Source organism: Saccopteryx leptura, chromosome 4 (genome assembly GCF_036850995.1).
Source record: "Saccopteryx leptura isolate mSacLep1 chromosome 4, mSacLep1_pri_phased_curated, whole genome shotgun sequence".
In the NCBI taxonomy this organism is placed as follows: Eukaryota; Metazoa; Chordata; class Mammalia; order Chiroptera; family Emballonuridae; genus Saccopteryx; species Saccopteryx leptura.
The window spans coordinates 35,484,151-35,501,822 of NC_089506.1; the positions used below are offsets into that span (position 1 = coordinate 35,484,151).

General features: G+C 40.1%; 1 protein-coding gene across 1 annotated transcript in view; it reads right to left on the reverse strand.

The window, feature by feature from the left end:
• Window positions 1-760: 760 nt before the first annotated feature.
• The window catches only part of CDC16 (cell division cycle 16), a 31,570-nt gene continuing 14,658 nt past the window's right edge, over window positions 761-17,672 (reverse strand). Inside the window, exons 13-18 of the mRNA XM_066380490.1 lie at window positions 14,114-14,266; window positions 12,130-12,193; window positions 9,631-9,692; window positions 8,518-8,653; window positions 6,331-6,421; window positions 761-2,370 (exon numbers count right to left, since the gene is read on the reverse strand). Of these exons, the coding sequence (XP_066236587.1) occupies window positions 2,111-2,370; window positions 6,331-6,421; window positions 8,518-8,653; window positions 9,631-9,692; window positions 12,130-12,193; window positions 14,114-14,266 (766 nt within the window). The 3' untranslated portion in view covers window positions 761-2,110. The remainder of the gene's footprint in view (window positions 2,371-6,330; window positions 6,422-8,517; window positions 8,654-9,630; window positions 9,693-12,129; window positions 12,194-14,113; window positions 14,267-17,672) is intronic.

Sequence of the window (17,672 nt, forward strand, 5' to 3'; positions counted from 1 at the left end):
AACACCAAAAAAGATAAACAACTCAATTTAAAAATGGGCAAAGAACTTGAATAGCCATTTCTCAAAGAAGACATACAAATGACCAATAGGCACAGGAATCAGATGCTCAACAAAACCAGTCATTTGGGAAATGCAAATTAACCCAAAATGCAACACCACACCCACCTAGTAGGATGGCTAAAACAGTAAAAAGCACTAGTGAGGACTCAGAGAGGCTGGAACCCTCACACTTTGTTGGTGGGGATGTAAAATGGTGCAGCCACGTGGAAAATATTTGCTGGTTCCTCAAAAAGTTAAGCACAGAATTATCATGACCCAGCAATTCCACTCATTTATACCCACGGAACTGAAAACAGACACTCATATTTATGACACCCATGTTCATAGCAGCATTATTCACAAAAACCTTAAGGTGGAAACAACCCAAGTGTCCATTAACAGAAGAATGTATTATATAATTATATATACATTATATAAATATAATGGAATGTTATTCAGCCATAAAAAGAAGTTCTGATAAAAGCTACAACTTGAATAAACTTAAAAATATTATGCTAAATAAAATAAACCAGACACAAAAGGACAAATACTACATGATTCCGGTTATATGCCTAGAATGGGCAAATTCAGAAAGACAGAAAGTGGATTAGAGGTCCCAGGAGCTTCGGGGAAGGATGAGTGGAGCTTAATGGGTACAAAGTTTCTGCCTGGGGTGATGAAAAAAATTTGGAAATAAATGTCACTGAACTGCACACAGAAAAATGGTTAAAATGCCTATCTATTGCTATATCAACAGATACACATACTTTATTTCTTACAACATTTAGGTTAACAGAAAAATGGAACAAGCAGCACACAGTTCCCATATACTCTGCCTCCCTACTTCCCCCAGATCCCCACCTTGAACTGGTATGGCACTTCTGTTACAAAAAAGTGATGCATTATTGTCAACTAAAGTCTACAGTTTATGTTAGATATTTGTCTATCTATTTATCTGTCTATCTATCTATCTATCTATCTATCATTGCCATAGTAAAACAAAACAAATGGATGGGGCATGTCAAAGGAGCCCAGCTGAAAGAACTTCAATGGTAAAAGCTGAAATTAATCTAGACAATAAATAATATCAATTGGACTATAACCTAAAATATAAAATACACATGTGAGTACATACTGATAAATGATGGAATGAATGAGCACACAAATTTTCATTACAGAATTCCAAATGATATGTGCAGCTATATTCCTTTCCAGGGGGTGGAGCTTAAACCCCTGGTCCCACTGAGTCACTTGGTCTGATTGCTTCTAAAGGACAGCATATGGAAATAGAAAATTAGTCACTTTAAGAGGTGAAAGTTGGCAGACAAGTGACCAAGGCTAACACTATCTGTGGTAAGTTGATATTGTGTACCCCAACATGATGTGATGAGAAAGAGCCTTCCTATTTGTAGTGTTTTCTCTCCAGTCCAATCATGAGAAATACACAAAACAAACTCAAATTGAGGAAGGTTCCACAATATTTGACCAGTCCTCAAAACCATTCACACCAGGAAAGACAACAGAAGTCTGAGATGCTGTCTCAGTCAAGAGGCGCCTAATGAGATGGGACAGTTCAGTTCAGTGTAGCGTGGCCCGACTGTGATCCTGGGGCAGAAAGAGGACATTGATGCAAAAACTGATGAGATCCAAGTCTGGAGTTTAGTTACTAGTAACATAAAAATGCAGGCTTCTTAGTTATGACAAAGGTTCCATGATAATATAAGATGCTAATAATGAAAGAGACTAGTGAGGGATATACAGAGCTCTCTGTACTCGGCAGCTGTTCTGTAAAGGGAAAATCAGTCCAAAATAAAAATTTATTAAAAAGAAAAAAAGACATAATAGATGCTTTACTTCTTTATTCCATCATGTATAACTCTTTTGTGGGATCCGAAAATATCTATTGCAAAGGTGTGCTATCCAGTCTCTTAAGGCAGGTCTCCATTCCTAAATGTAGAGGTATAATCTGAATTCATGTTCAGAAATGGGACATTCTTAAGACATGACAAGGATGTGAGGAACGCAGACCTACTCCGCTCTAGGACAGAACAAACTCAGACCCATTTGGGAATCACGTGCTATGGTCTGACATAGATGTCTCTAACATCATGTCACTTTCATTCATTTCGATTTCAAAAGTTTCTTCCAAAGAAGGTCTGGAGTCTGGAGTTTTTCTTGAGGTTTCCAGTGGTGCAAGCCCCGTTTCTTCTGTTGTCTGTTTTTCTACTTCAAATTCCCTGAAATCCCACGGAGGTGAAATAATGTTTTTTAGTGTCTTCATTGTATGCACATCAAAGTCATAACATTTTAATTTGTCTTTAATGTCTGCTCCTAAAAAGAAACACCATAATAAGAATAAGAAATTCCATTATTTCACTGTCATCCCACTATTACGTAACACCGCCTCTATCACTGAAGTCAAAGGGTACTTTTCAGAACACAAGTACAGCTCAGAATGAAAAAATGTTCCAATCATTTTCCTGCTCTTTCTATTTTTATTATCAAGGCAGACAATTATAGACAAGACAAGAACTGCCTGTTGGCATTTTAGCATTGGTATAGTAACAAGTTTTAGGTATATAAAAACTACAGTGAAGGGAAATATATTTTCCACATATCAAAATCTTTAGAATGGAAGAAAGACTTTCAACTGATGTATTAGGTTCAATCATTTCTGACATAAACAAAAGGACAATTTTACACAGTCCAAACGAACAGGTGTTTTGACAGATACTGATATATAAGCCTTCTAAAAATAAAAATAGTACAGCATAGGCCCTGGTAGGTTGGCTCAGTGGTAGAGCGTTGGCCTGGTGTATAGAAGTCTTGGGTTCGATTCCTGACCAGGGCACATAGGAGAAGCATCCATCTGCTTCTCCACCCTTCCTCCTCTTTTTTCTCTCTGTTTCTCTCTTCCCCTCCCACAGCCAAGGCTGCACTGGAGCAAAGTTGGCCCGGGTGCTGAGGATGGCTCCCTGGCCTCTGCCTCAGGCGCTAGAATGGCTCTGGTCACATCAGAGCAATGGCCCAGATGGGCAGAGCATCGCCCCCTAGGGGCATGCTGGGTGGATCTCGGTTGGGCGCATGTGGGAGTCTGTCTGTCTGCCTGCTTCTCACTTCAGAAAAACAAAAAATAAATAGTACAGCATGGTGACTATAGTTAATAATCCTAAATCCTGTGTTTGAAAGCTGCTAAAGGAATATATCTTAAAAGTTTCAGCATAAGAAAAAGAATTCGGTAACTATGTACGATGACAAATGTTAAACTAGACTTATTATGATCATTTTGCAATATACACAAATATCGGAGCACTATGTTGTACAGCTGAAACTTACATGTTATATGTTAATTACACCTCAATAAAAAAGTAGTACGGATATAAAATCATAGAGGAGATTTCCAAGTATAGCGAATAATACATTTGGAAATCTTTACTAGGACAAGCAAAAGGTCTGTCTTACTCATGCCTGGCCAGATGGTGGCGCAATGGTTAGGGTGTTGACCTGGGACACTGAGGACCCTTGAGCGTACGCTCATCCGACTTGAGTGTGGTATCACAGACATGACCCCATGGTCGCTGGCTTGAGCACTAGGTCACTGGCATGAGTAAAGGCTCACCAGTTCAGCTAGAGCCCCTTAGTCAAGGCACATAAGAGAAAGCAATTAATGAACAACTAAGGTGCTATAACTATGAGTTGATGCTTCTCATCTCTTTCCTTTCCTGTCTGTCACTGTCTGTCCCTCCCCCAGGGAAAAAAAAAAAAAGGTCTGTCTTACTCAGTATTGTCTTACTCCAGACCTCACCTAGCTATCTATATACGAATGTTGCATTAAACCTCACAACTAGACCAAATGATGAAACCGAGGCTCTGGTGTGCCCCAAAGCCACAGAGCTACTGAGTGACAGAGCTGAGATTTCAACCTATGGTCTTCCGGATGCCAGAGCTCAAGCTTCTTTTTCTGTTAACTTTAAAAAACTGAGTCATAACCTACAAACCATAAAGTGTGCACAGCTGGATGAATTCTCACATATGTATAAACCCACATCACCACCACCAGACTGAAACAGAACACTGCCAGCTCCTAGAAAACCACTTCCTGCTGCTTCTAGTGAATAGTGCCCTTTCCATGCCAGGAGTAGTCACTGCTCTTATTTTCTATTGTCATTGATTAGTTTTACTTATTACTAATCTTCATATAAATGGAATTAATCAGTATATATTCTTCTTTTGTCAAAATCTTTGAAATTCATCTATGTTACAACACAGTTCAGTAGTCAGTCCTCCTAATTTTAATTGTGTAGTATTCTACAGTATAACATATTTCTCCATTCTCCGATTGGTGGCCATTTAGTTATTTCCACTTCGGTGCTATTAAGAATGAAGCTGCTGTGAACAATCTTGTGTGTGAACTTCGGCTTCCTGAGGCGCTGGTTTCTCCTGGGCATATACTTGGGAGTAGAACCCTACATCGTAAGGTCAGTATGATAGATCACTACGCTAATACCCATCCCCCATGGCACTTCTGCCACCCTCAAGTAACCCCTTCCCAGGCTGACTCTGCACTGAATCATTCGACTTGTTTTGATGAAAAGAATGTGATGGAAATGAGTTTGTATAACTTGTAGCTTTCAAAAGGTCTTCAACTTTATTTACTTCTTGTCTTTAAAACCCTGAGGTCATCATGATATGAAGAACCTTGGGATAGAAGACCCATGGAGAGGCTCAGTTGTGTCAGCTGAGGTCCCCAACTGTGTATGAGGCCACTCAGATCATCAGCCCCGCCCAGTGCCTACTGACCACAGATACGTAACTGAATGACACCATGATACCATCAAAAGCCAACAATCAACCCAAAGAACTTTGAAAAAGAATTAAACTTTGTTGAAGTGGTTTGTTAAGCAGATAACTGATATAATACATCTGTTTAACTTGGTTGATATGTTTAACAATTTTATGAACAGGTTTTATCTGTTTATAACTGTATCAACAATATATAAGAGTTCCAGTTACTCCATTATTATCGGCAATATAGATACTATCAGTATTTCTCATTTTTAGCCATTCTGGCAGGTGTGGAGTGGTATCTCATAAGCTCCTGTTCAAGTATTTTGCCTATTTTTGACTCATTTTTGATTGAACTTTTTCTTACTGATTTGTATATTATTTTGTATTCTAGACACGAGTTCTCTGACAAGTCTGTGTACTATGAGTAACTTCTCCCAGTGTATCACTTGCCTTTTCACTTTCTTAATATTAGTGTTTTTGATGAACAGTTCTTAATTTTATTAAAACCTAATATAACATTTTTCCTTCTATGACTTTTTGTCCTGTTACAGAAATCTTTGGCTACTCCAATGTCCACATCTCAAGATTTAACCTTATTCCACCCTCTTTACCTTACAATGTTATAACTAAATGAGCGTCCAAGTACAGTATATCACTTCCATCCAAACTTATGACTTGCTTGTCATTAAAAATAATTTGAAGAATTATAGAGCACTATAATGTGAATGTAAGCCAACTTAATATTCCAAAAAATGGAGTAAATTAGCCATACCCTGCATTATAAAATATTAAGGCCAGAGCCACTTATTAGAAAAATGTCTCCAAGATTTTTCCATTATGCAATTAGATTTTTTTTCTTAGCAAGAGGGAGACAGACAGACAGACAGACATGAACAGACAGGAAGGAAGAGATGAAAAGCATCAATTCTTCATTGTAGCTCCTTAGTTGTTCATTGATTGCTTTCTCATATGTGCCTTGACTGGGGGGCTCCAGTAGAGCGAGTGACCCTGTGCTCAAGCCAGCAACCTTGGGCTCAAGCCAGCAACCTTGGGCTTCAAGCCAGTGACACTTGGGCTCAAGCCAGCGACCTTGGGGTCATGTCTGTGATCCCATGCTCAAGCCAGCAACCCTGTGCTCAAGCTGATGAGCCTGGGCTGAAGCTGGCAACCTTGGGGTTTTAAACCTGGGCCCTCAGCATCCTTGGGCGATGCTCTATCCATTGCATCACTGCCTGGTCAGGCAGAATAATTCTTATATATCCCAGTGCTCTGCACATATTCTGTGATAGTATTTTGCATATAGCAAGTACTCAACTTTAAACTGAATGAATACTTAATAAGTCATTAATTCTCACAGCATTGTGCGTATAAAACAATGGAGTTTCTTGATATTAATGTAGTTAAAATGGTTAGAAAGATAACTTTACACAAAAATTTGAGAAACCTAAACAGAAGCCTAAAAAAAAGGGAATATAATATCAGTAAGAATAATTGTAATCTTACCAATATAAGCTTCAGAATCACCAATGTACATTTCAATGCAATGACCAAGCATTGTGACAGAAAATGTATCATCCCGCCTAAGACCAAGAGCCTGCCAGAAAAAATTCAGCATGGTTATTACAAGAAAATGTATTTCCTTCTCTTTTGTTTCAAAATATACCTGCTAAACTCAATTTGACATACTCCAGAAATCTAGGGTGGGAGTAGAGGGGAGGTTGTTAGTGGATACAGCTAAAACAAGAGTAGCCATGAGCCCTGGCCGGTTGGCTCAGTGGTAGAGCGTCGGCCTGGTGTGCAGAAGTCCCAGGTTCGATTCCCGGCCAGGGCACACAGGAGAAGCGCCCATCTGCTTTTCCACCCCTCCCCCTCTCCTTCCTCTCTGTCTCTCTCTTCCCCTCCCGCAGCGAGGCTCCATTGGAGCAAAGATGGCCCGGGCGCTGGGGATGGCTCCTTGGCCTATGCCCCAGACGCTAGAGTGGCTCTGGTCGCAACAGAGTGATGCCCGGGAGGGGCAGAGCATCGCCCCTGGTGGGCAGAGCGTCGCCCCCTGGTGGGCGTGCCGGGTGGATCCCGGTCGGGCGCATGTGGGAGTCTGACTGTCTCTCCCCGTTTCCAGCTTCAGAAAAATACAAAAAAAAAAAAAAAAAAAAAAGAGTAGCCATGAGTTAATGGATGTGGAAGCTGAGTGATCGGTATGTAACAAGTCATTACACTATTCCTTTTTTTTTTTTTTTAGAAAATTAAATTTAACAGTGTGACATTGGTCAACAAGAGTACATAGATTCTGGGCATCTATTCTAATTTTTATGTTTAAAATTCCCCTCCTATAAAAAGATTTTAAAAACTCTAGCTTCACACAGAGCCCTCCAAGCCTCTGTGTTAATTAAATAACTGAAGAGAAATAAATTATACAATATTCAAATACACATATTTGAAAATCACACACACTAGGAAACCTGCTTAGTCCACACTTCTGACTAGCTCAGTATTCTGATTATCACTGTGGCACCTCAGGACATAATCTCACCTGAAAATCTATCACCAACTCTTTAAAATCAGTTATGAATCTTTCACTCTTTAATTCATATTTGAAATATTATATTTTATCATTGTTTATATTTCTCCAAATACTGTTTTTCCATCAATTCTAAGGCCCACATTTTTCAAATACTGACATTTTTGAACTTGGGATATCCTACACTGGTGGTTTCTCACTACCACTGTCGCCTGGCCGCGCTGAGACGAGGGTATCCCGTGAGAGTGGCACAGACCGGGTGGCCAGGTCAGCGGCATAAACTAGACACCAACCATGTGAGGGAGACACAGGGAGGAGATACGTGATTTGTGGTTGTTATCTAAAAACTCTGTTGGTATTTTCTGGCAGCATAAGATTGGCAGAGCAAATGTCTGGCTGAGTCAACACCAGGGTGTGTTGGCATCAGGACAGGACTTTGGGAAAACAGGGGTATTGATCACCTGGTTCAAAAGTGATTTAGAAGAACCAAAGTCTGAATGTGAAGAACTATCTTAACTATTTATGTCACTTACATTTTCTTCTTGACGTAGGTACTAGAGTGATCCCCGATAAAAATCTGCATTTTAAAATGTCCAATAAAGCATGTTTTCTAAGTGCAAAAATATTAAGTGATGGGAAAAAATTATGTTAAAGCGTAAGTGACAGTGTTTTGTTTGTGTTGCTTTTTTTTCCTTGTGGCCATCTTGCTTGTTAATGGTGTCTTATACTTGATGAAATACAGCATATAGATTAAGAAGAGATTCTTTCCTCGTAATGAATGCAGTGTTTTGCTCACCTATTAAAGCGATCTAACGATCTAAGGGAGTTCATTATAAGTCGTAAATAAAAAGACTAGAATCCCCAAAGGGCTCTCACTGTGCAACAAGAATTTCTGTACTCCCTGCCTAGACTCATACGGGGCTGACAGACACCACTGGACACTACCACGTCTCACTGCATATATAAGACAAGTCTCACATTTGTTTCTAATTTGATGAATATTGCACAACATGCACAAACTTTCTCTGCAAAGAAAAGACTAAATAAAATACAAGGTCACCTAAAGGAGTTTAAAATGGTAAAGTAACAAAACATTGCCTAGAAAAGACCTTTTTTTTTTTAAGTGGTAAATGTTAAGCAGATTTAAAGTTAGGTACAAATAAAAGACATACTGTATGAAAATAGTCCACAGCATTTTCAAAGTTGCCCATCAGACTGTGGATATACCCAATGGCAGAGTAGGTGGAGGCGTTTTGTGGAATCAACACCAGTGCCTGACGGTGATAATCCAATGCCTCAGCATACTTTCTGTGAGAGAATAAAGAGAAGTAAGTGAGGAAAGGAGAACGAGAAGAGAGAAAACAATTGGTGGGTACAGTAAAAATACTAAGTTCCTAAGTCTAAGATGAGTATTCACCTATAAAAAACACACCAAAAACACTTCCCTGTATCAGAATAACAGTCTAGACTGGTAACGGTACTTCATGTCCACTTCAGTGTATCTTAACACGTCCTCAACATGTCCTTTCCTGTCCTGCCCACTCAGCCAGCTGAGGGGACTCCTGCAGGGCCATCAGCTGCATTCCATTTGATGCTTAGCAAGAAGACTGCAGCCAGAACCTGACCCCGGGCCCCTGCCCCATCACAAGGCAAGGCCTCCTGTGTGAAGTCAGAGCCACACCAGGGGTGGTGAAAAGCAACCAGCGTTTTGCTTTAAGGCCCAGAGGAGTTACATGGAGCAGCAGTTTCCCAGTTCTCTGGAATAACTGCCCTGTAAAACCTTTGTGAAAAAAAAGGTATTGTGCTCAATAAAGTTTGGGAAATGCTACAGTTCACAATGCACAGTAAAGACTCCAAGAACTCCTGAAATAGAAAAACCTGTTAAATTTTGAGTAACCTCGATGGTACCAAACTCATTTAACTAAAGAATCTAGTTTTTAACGACCATCTGTTTATCACAACACAAAACTGTTACCAAGAGAAAACGGTAAATTAGAGTCCAGATAAGGTTTTAATTAGATCTTACTGTCCTAATTCTTCTAAATTAATTTTGAACACTAAAAAATTTTTTATCTAATAAAAGTTATTATAATTCTTAATACAGTACCAAAAGAAATTCTACCAACAGAGATAGTAACTACTTTGATGCTTGTTATATCTGAGCAGCCAAATATAAGAAAGATGGAGGGAGAATCTTGTAAAATAAAAATATGGAAAAGGCTACACAAAACTAAGTAAACTTCTAGTCACAAAGAGTATTTCTGAAAATGCTCTACTTCACTTACTTAAGTTTTCTGCAGACATGCCCCAAGTTGTTCAACAAAGGTTCCCATTTGTCAACAGTTACCTGAAACACAGCACCAGCAAACCCATGATTCACAGACGACCTTTCAGCCTGGCCTGTTTGTACTCATTATCTCACACATCTCTGAGAGCTGGACTCTCTCCTGGTGCTTCCTGGTTTTTCCATCTTTCTTTACTATTAATGAGACTTCCTGAGACATTATTTTATTAGCATAATTCTGTCAAAGAGCCCATCTATATTGAAGTTCAAATTTAGTATCTCTGGCCAAGAGCTTCCATTCTACCTACTAAATATTTCTACTTAGAAATCTCATAAGCACACATGCTAAACCATCTTCTCTCTCCTGCCATCGCAGCTCCCCACACTCACCTCCTCCTGAGTGCCCATCACTCAGTACACGGCACCATGTCATGTCATCCTTGAGCCCTCCAGGAATCACCCCGTCTTGTTTATAGCCTCCGTGACATAACTTCAACCGTCCATTAACAAGTCTTGTCTGGGCCACAATCAGGCAAGTCTGACCATGCTACTACTGTTCTTAAACCTTTTGTTGTCTCACCCCCTCAGGGTAAGGTGCAGACCTTAACACCACCTTCAAGGCCCTTAACAGCTCCTGCACCATTTCTTGACATTCTCTGTGAACTCAAAATCCAAGCCATACTGAATTAGCTCCAACTTTGCACACTCTGTTCCCTATACCGAAAATATCCTTTTCCTCGCTTTTACCTGGTTAACATCAATCATCCTTTAGGACTGAGGCGTATAATGTATCCAGGGCTTCTGACCCACCCCCAAGTCTGGGTTAACTGCCCTTATATGTGGGTTCATTTCCCCAATTATAGCCCTTTTTGTACACTGTATTAGTGCCAATTTACCTATCTGCACTCCCCGATAGATCTGAGAGCAGGAAATATCAAAAAACTCCCCATTGCCTCCCAATGCTAGCTTAGAGCTTAGGACACAGGCAACAGCAGTGAGTAAGCCTGAACTGAACGAAAGCAGACCTGAGCCGCACTCTCTCCCGAGCCTGGCTCAGGAGGCACAGCCCATGTAGGCAAAAACAAACCCTTGGCGATCCTGAGGTGTGACTGCTTTCCTGTGGGCATTCTGACATTTGCTGCAGTTGTTAACTAAAGCCAAACAATATTTTCCTCTCTTCACTTAACTTTTTAATGGACATCCTGACCATTTAATAGTACTGTGCTTTTGTAACTAAAACCGTTACTTTAAATTTCTGTAACAGTCTCAAAGCACCTTCTGAGTATCAAAGAACATAAGTTTCCATTTTAAGTGTCATTTATGACAGCGCAATTCAAACTTTCCTGTGCAGGAGAATCACCTGGGATCTTGCTAAAACTGCAGGAATTGATTCAGTAGATCTGTGATTCTGTATTTCTAAGGAGCTCCCAGGTAATACTGACGTGGTTGGTCCAGTTTGATTAACAAAACCACATGCATTATCCAGCCATCTAAGACTGAGCCTGTTTATATACATCCACGTGGAAGAACCTGTTTATATACATCCACGTGCAAACACACAGAAATATAGTGTGTTTAAGTTCATATGACAAAAGAGAAGAAATCAAAATAAACAAAGCTGTGTCTATAGGGAGAGGCAAACTGCCACCTGGCAGGAAGCCCAAGGTAGCTGGTGTCTGTCTTGGGATAGAGGAACTACACAAAGAAGAGGTGGACTGTGGGCAAGTATTCCCAGAGACAGAATGTAACCGGGAACTGACAATCAGAACAGAATAAAACCAAATAGGTGCGAATAAAAGGAATCAGGAAACAGAAGAGTAGCAAAAGGCAAATCTATTACCTACAGAAGTTTACAATCTCTAAAACTTTTATTATTATTTAAAAATAATGTAGTACATACACACCCATGCCGGCTAGAAGGTTAATTCATGAGCACAGATTCATGGGGTACATCTTCCATACAACAGAACCTAGTAAATTTTTCAAATACTTAACAATCTAAATATACACTAAGTACAAGATAAGGAAAAACAATAATAAGTCTGAATTTGAATGACACCTAGCCCTATTTCAGTAAAAAGGGGCTCAACTGCTATATTTACCCATTAATCAAGGATGAGGCTCTTTGGGCGGCTAGAAAAAGATATATTATGTTCCATGCTTCAGTGCCTACCAGTTCCCATTAACGATCACACACATTCCCATATCAAATAATCACCAAATATATTGATTACTCCCACATATCAAAGCTAGACCCTCTTAAGAATCAAAGAGCCAATTAGAAACAAATTTTGCTCTCCTCTCAATTAGAAACAAACTTTGCATCATGTAGTAAAACAGTTAATAGCCTGACAATTGTTATGATAAATATTAGGTTATTATATGACAAACAGGTAACTTTTTTCTAAGACAGATTATTTAGATTATTGTTCTCATTCAATAGTTATCATACTTATGTGTGTGTGTATATATATATATTTACAGATATTATATAAAATACCTCATTCCCAATTGCTTTAATTTTTTCCAAAGCATCAAGAAACCATTTTTCTGCAGTTTTCCACCTAAAATAGAAGGAAAAAAGATTGTAGGTTATTTAAAGTTAGCAAGTAGAATAATTTTTTTTAACAGGGACAGAGAGAGAGTCAGAGAGAGGGATAGATAGGGACAGACAGGAACGGAGAGAGATGAGAAGCATCAATCATCAGTTTTTCATTGCAACACCTTGTTCATTGATTGCTTTCTCATATGTGCCTTGACCACGGGCCTTCAGCAGACTGAGTAACCCCTTGCTCGAGCCAGCGACCTTGGGTCCAAGCTGGTGAGCTTTTTGCTCAACCCAGATGAGCCTGTGCTCAAGCTGGCGACCTTGGGGTCTTGAACCTGGGTCCTTGGCATCCCAGTCCAAGGCTCTATCCACTGCGCTACTGCCTGGTCAGGTGCAAGTAGAATCATTTTAAGAAAAATCTGAGCCCTGGCCAGATAGCTCGGTTGGTTAGGGCATTGTCTCGAAGCACAAAGGTTGCCAGTTCAATCCCCAGTCAAGGCACAGACAGAAACAGATCAATGTTCCTGTCTCTCACTCACCCTTCCTCTTTCGCTAAAATCAATAAATAAAAAGTCAAAAAAGAAAAATTTGAATCTCTTTCTAGCTTTACAAAGATACAATGAGATAAACCTCTCTAAATGCTTTACTACAATTCAACTTTAAGTCAAATGATCAATGGTTAATTTATGGTATTAACATCACAGGAGTTCAAGATTTTAGGAGACACAGTCAACTCTCATCATTCTGTGAAGTCACCATGCACGCTGCTTTAGTGCAGACCGAACCGCTGCTCCCAGTGGAAGGACAAGATTAGATTTTTATAAACCTTGGCTCACATTTTTTCACCAACTGGTCAACCTATAATCTGTTCTATATGTGCTTGTGTTTAGTGATGCCTAATTAACATATATTGTTAATTAACATTGAGCTCAAGGCACTATAACTCATGACTTAACAAAGTTTATCTAACATGAATTTTTTCCAAGGCACGACACAGCCTTCTGGTGCTCAGGAACACTAGACAACATTTCAGTGGGGACCATTTTAAAGAGTGAGATCGCCAACAAAAACGTGGCACAAAACAGAATGTAAAAAAGAGCACTTGCTTATAGTAGGAGAGTGGAAATAAGAAAGCAGAACATCACTGACCTTCACTGGGAACATGTGCATGTCTGCATATGTGAAAGCAACTTGATGGATTTTGGAATTAAAAATAAGTTGACTGCATATTAAATTATTACTATACATTATTTTAAAAGCTCCAAACTTCCTTTTATAAATACTAGACAACCCAATTTTTAGAAATACACACACACAGGCCATAACAAACCACTATAGTAATACTAATTTACTATTTTAAATTCCTGTATGATTTATTGCAAAGGGCCACAGATATTTTTTCTTTGAGTCTGACATTGAATTACTTATTCCATAAATATCCAAGGCTACTGTAATACCTCAACTGACCAGAAAACTCAGATTAGTTCATTCTAGTTAAGTTTAATTTTTGGATTAACTGGTAATTAAACAGAAAACATTTTCCTTTTAAAACTGTGAAAAATCTTTCTCAAATGCATGAACCCAACTCCTAATCAACAAGAAGATAGATGATTAAGGATTCTGCAGTGCCCCAGGGCTGTCCTGTGGGGTCCAGTGACTTGACACAGTTAGCAACAACTGTCCAATCTTAGAAGTTAAGAGCTTGTGATAGCCCACATCAAAAAGGACCAAAACCTGAAGTTGAACATTTTTTTAAAATCCAAGATAACACTTCCTATTTCCTTTTTTAACTGCCCACCTCCTTCTCCTAAAAGAATACACATTTAAAAACAAAAATCTGCTGAAGAACCACTCTCATCAGTTAAACTCTAGTGGTTGAGGTTTTCTTCTATTTATATAAAGGAAACAGAAGGGCCTTTGGCCTTTCAGTACTTACTCTCCATTTTGAAACGCAACCACGCCAACTTCATGCATGACAAAAGGATCCTCTGGTGCAATGCTCAGAGCTTGGCCAAAGAATCTTTCGGCCAATTTTGAGTTATTGGTCAATCCATATTCCAATCCAATATAGAGCATTGGCAAATGACACCTAAAAATATTGGAAAATTCACATACTCAATGCCAAAAACTTCATAATTTGATAGAAATCTATTGACTTCAAATCCTGTCTGCAAAATAATTTAAATATAGCCAAAAACAGAGCACTTACTTTTTTCTAAGATTTCATTTACTAATATTTAACAAATGTCAAATGGGCTTTTAGACTAATCAGCTGCCACTTCTAGAACCTATCAGTAATTTACTCTTTACTTTTCATTATTCTACAAGAAGACTCAAAAATCCTCAAAAGCAGGTCTATGCTGCCTCTTTACTCCACTATGCTAGATTGTCTTCTTCGTCTTCCTTTATTCAGTACCATGTATCCTTCATGATTGTGTTTCAGTTATACTTTCCTTTATGACGCTCCTTCTGACTTTCTACTTAAATTGGCTCTCCCTTGTGTGGATTCCCATTATATCAGTTATCATCAGTTCCCTACCACCGAGTTCTTAATTATATAATGTCCATTTTCATATCCGCTGAGACAGTTTTAGGGACAGAGTAAGTACTGCGTCAGACCAGTGATTACATTAAACAATCACAACATAATTTTTCTTTGAAGATAGTTCTAAGAATGTTAATAGATACTGATAGTATGTGCTTTGGTTCTAATCTAGAATCATGAGTCAAGATTCTATGTTCTACAGTAGGAGTTGAGAACCTATGGCTTACAAGCCAGATGTGGTTCTTTTGATGGCTGCATCAGGCTCGCAGACAAATCTTTAATAAAAAAATAATAACATTAAAAATATAAAACATCCTCATGTATTACAATCCATTAATTTCCTACTGCTCATGTTCATGGTTGTGGGTGGCTGGAGCCAATCACAGCTGTCCTCCAGGACAACAACAAATTTTTATTGGATAATGCGTAACGTACACGGGTCATTGTATGGCTCTCATGGAATTACATTTTAAAATATGTGGCGTTCATGGCTCTCTCAGCCAAAAAGGTTCCCGACCCCTGTTCTACAGAATACTTTAAAAGTACTAACCTGGAAGAAGTTGTACCCTAACCCTACTTCTCCATAAAAGCAACAAGAGCATTGCCAAAAATGATCAAAATATACTTTTTCAGAACTCTAGAAGTTAACTAAAAGCTTACAGCTTGATAAGCTGACTTGAAAATTTAATTACATAAAGTTTGTCCAGATTGGGAAACATTAAAAATATTAATCACTGCCCTGGCTGGGTAGCTCAGTTGGTTAGAGCTTCGTCCCAACATCAAAAGTTGTAGGTTTGATCGGTCAGGGCACATACAAGGAGCAACTGATGAACGAATAAATAAGTGGAACAACAAATTGATGTATCTCTCTCCTTCCCTCTCTCTAACATCAATCAATAAATAAAAAAATTTTAAGTATTAATTATGTCATTAGTTACCATTGGTTTTTAGTTTTAGCTGGCAACTAATAATGCATAATAACTATTCTGGGTCCAGAGAACCTAGAATTGGGAAAAAAAATTAGCAGACCCTAACGTGCTGATAAAAAACAATTCACAACAAATTATTAAGATTTTTGGCCCTGGCCGGTTGGCTCAGCGGTAGAGCGTCGGCCTGGCATGCGGGGGACCCGGGTTCGATTCCCGGCCAGGGCACATAGGAGAAGTGCCCATTTGCTTCTCCACTCCCGCCCCCTCCTTCCTCTCTGTCTCTCTCTTCCCCTCCCGCAGCCAAGGCTCCATTGGAGCAAAGATGGCCCAGGCGCTGGGGATGGCTCCTTGGCCTCTGCCCCAGGCACTAGAGTGGCGACGCCCCGGAGGGGCAGAGCATTGCCCCCTGGTGGGCAGAGCGTCGCCCCTGGTGGGCGTGCCGGGTGGATCCCGGTCGGGCGCATGCGGGAGTCTGTCTGACTGTCTCTCCCCGTTTCCAGCTTCAGAAAAATACAAAAAATACAAAAAAAAAAAATTATTAAGATTTTTTTCCCCTGACAAGTAACAGCTTGACAGAATGGGGGTCCATGCAGACCCTGGAGCCAAGCACAGGAAAAGGTCAGACACGATGGTGGATGGGCTAGAGAAACCTGGACTAGGTATGAGGACCATCAGGTGGACCAATACCTAACTGAACCAGTTAATCTGGAGGATTATTTCTAGTAATAAGTTACTGTTATGGACTGAATGTATGCGTCCCTCCCAAAATCCATGTTACAACTAATGTGACTGTCCTTGGAGAGCCTGTGAGGAAATAATAAAGGTTAAATAAGCCATAATGCTGGTGCCCTTATAAAAGGAAGAGACACCAAAGCTCTCTCTCTACTCTGTGAGGACATGGTGAGAAGGCAGCCGTCTAGAAGTCAGGAAGAGCACTCGTACCAACACCTTGACCTTTTGTACTTCCCAACCTCAGGAACTGTGAAAAAATAACTTTCCGTTGTTTAAGTCACCCAGCCTATGATATTTTGTCATGGCTGCCTGAGCAAACTAATACAGTTAGGGAGCTATGTCCTTTACAGTATTTTCATGAATGACTAGATTTAAGTCATGTATCAAATTTAACATCACACACACAAACAAAAAAAAACAACTGGGGAATCATAATTTTAATGAAGAACTGGGTGTCAGAATGAGTCTGATAGTCTGAAAAGGTAAATCAAAACTAACAAGATGAAATTCAATGCAGATAAATAGGTGATCCTACTCCTGAGTACTGTAAGCAAACAAATTAAGGTAGCTAACTTTTATTGAGTGCTTTCTATTGATACATGCCAGACACTGTTCACTTTAACTGGTATTATCTCCATTACTCCTCACTGTAAGCCTAAGAGTAAGTGTCACTATTATTCCTGTTTTTCAAGAGTGCACAATATTTGCCAAGGTCAGCAGCAGCCTGACTGCGGACCAGCCCTCTGAACCAGCACACTCCCCCTACCTCTCCACACGGAGCTGGAGGCAGCAGGCAGCGGAGGCGGCCACAGAGACAACACTGCAAGGTCAGCAGCAGCCTGACTGCGGACCAGCCCTCTGAACCAGCACACTCCCACTACCTCTCCACACCGAGCTGGAGGCAGCAGGCAGCGGAGGCGGCCCCGGAGTCAACACTGCAAGGTCAGCAGCAGCCTGACTGCGGACCAGCCCTCTGAACCAGCACACTCCCACTACCTCTCCACACGGAGCTGAAGGCAGCAGGCAGCGGAGGCGGCCACAGAGACAACACTGCAAGGTCAGCAGCAGCCTGACTGCGGACCAGCCCTCTGAACCAGCACACTCCCCCTACCTCTCCACACGGAGCTGGAGGCAGCAGGCAGCGGAGGCGGCCACAGAGACAACACTGCAAGGTGGAACTGACCTTCAGTCCAAATCATCCATGGGAATGGCAGCAACACTCTACTCCCCGAAGTAACACACTCTTATTAACTTATTTACCGACACTAATCTCATGTAAAGTTTTATAT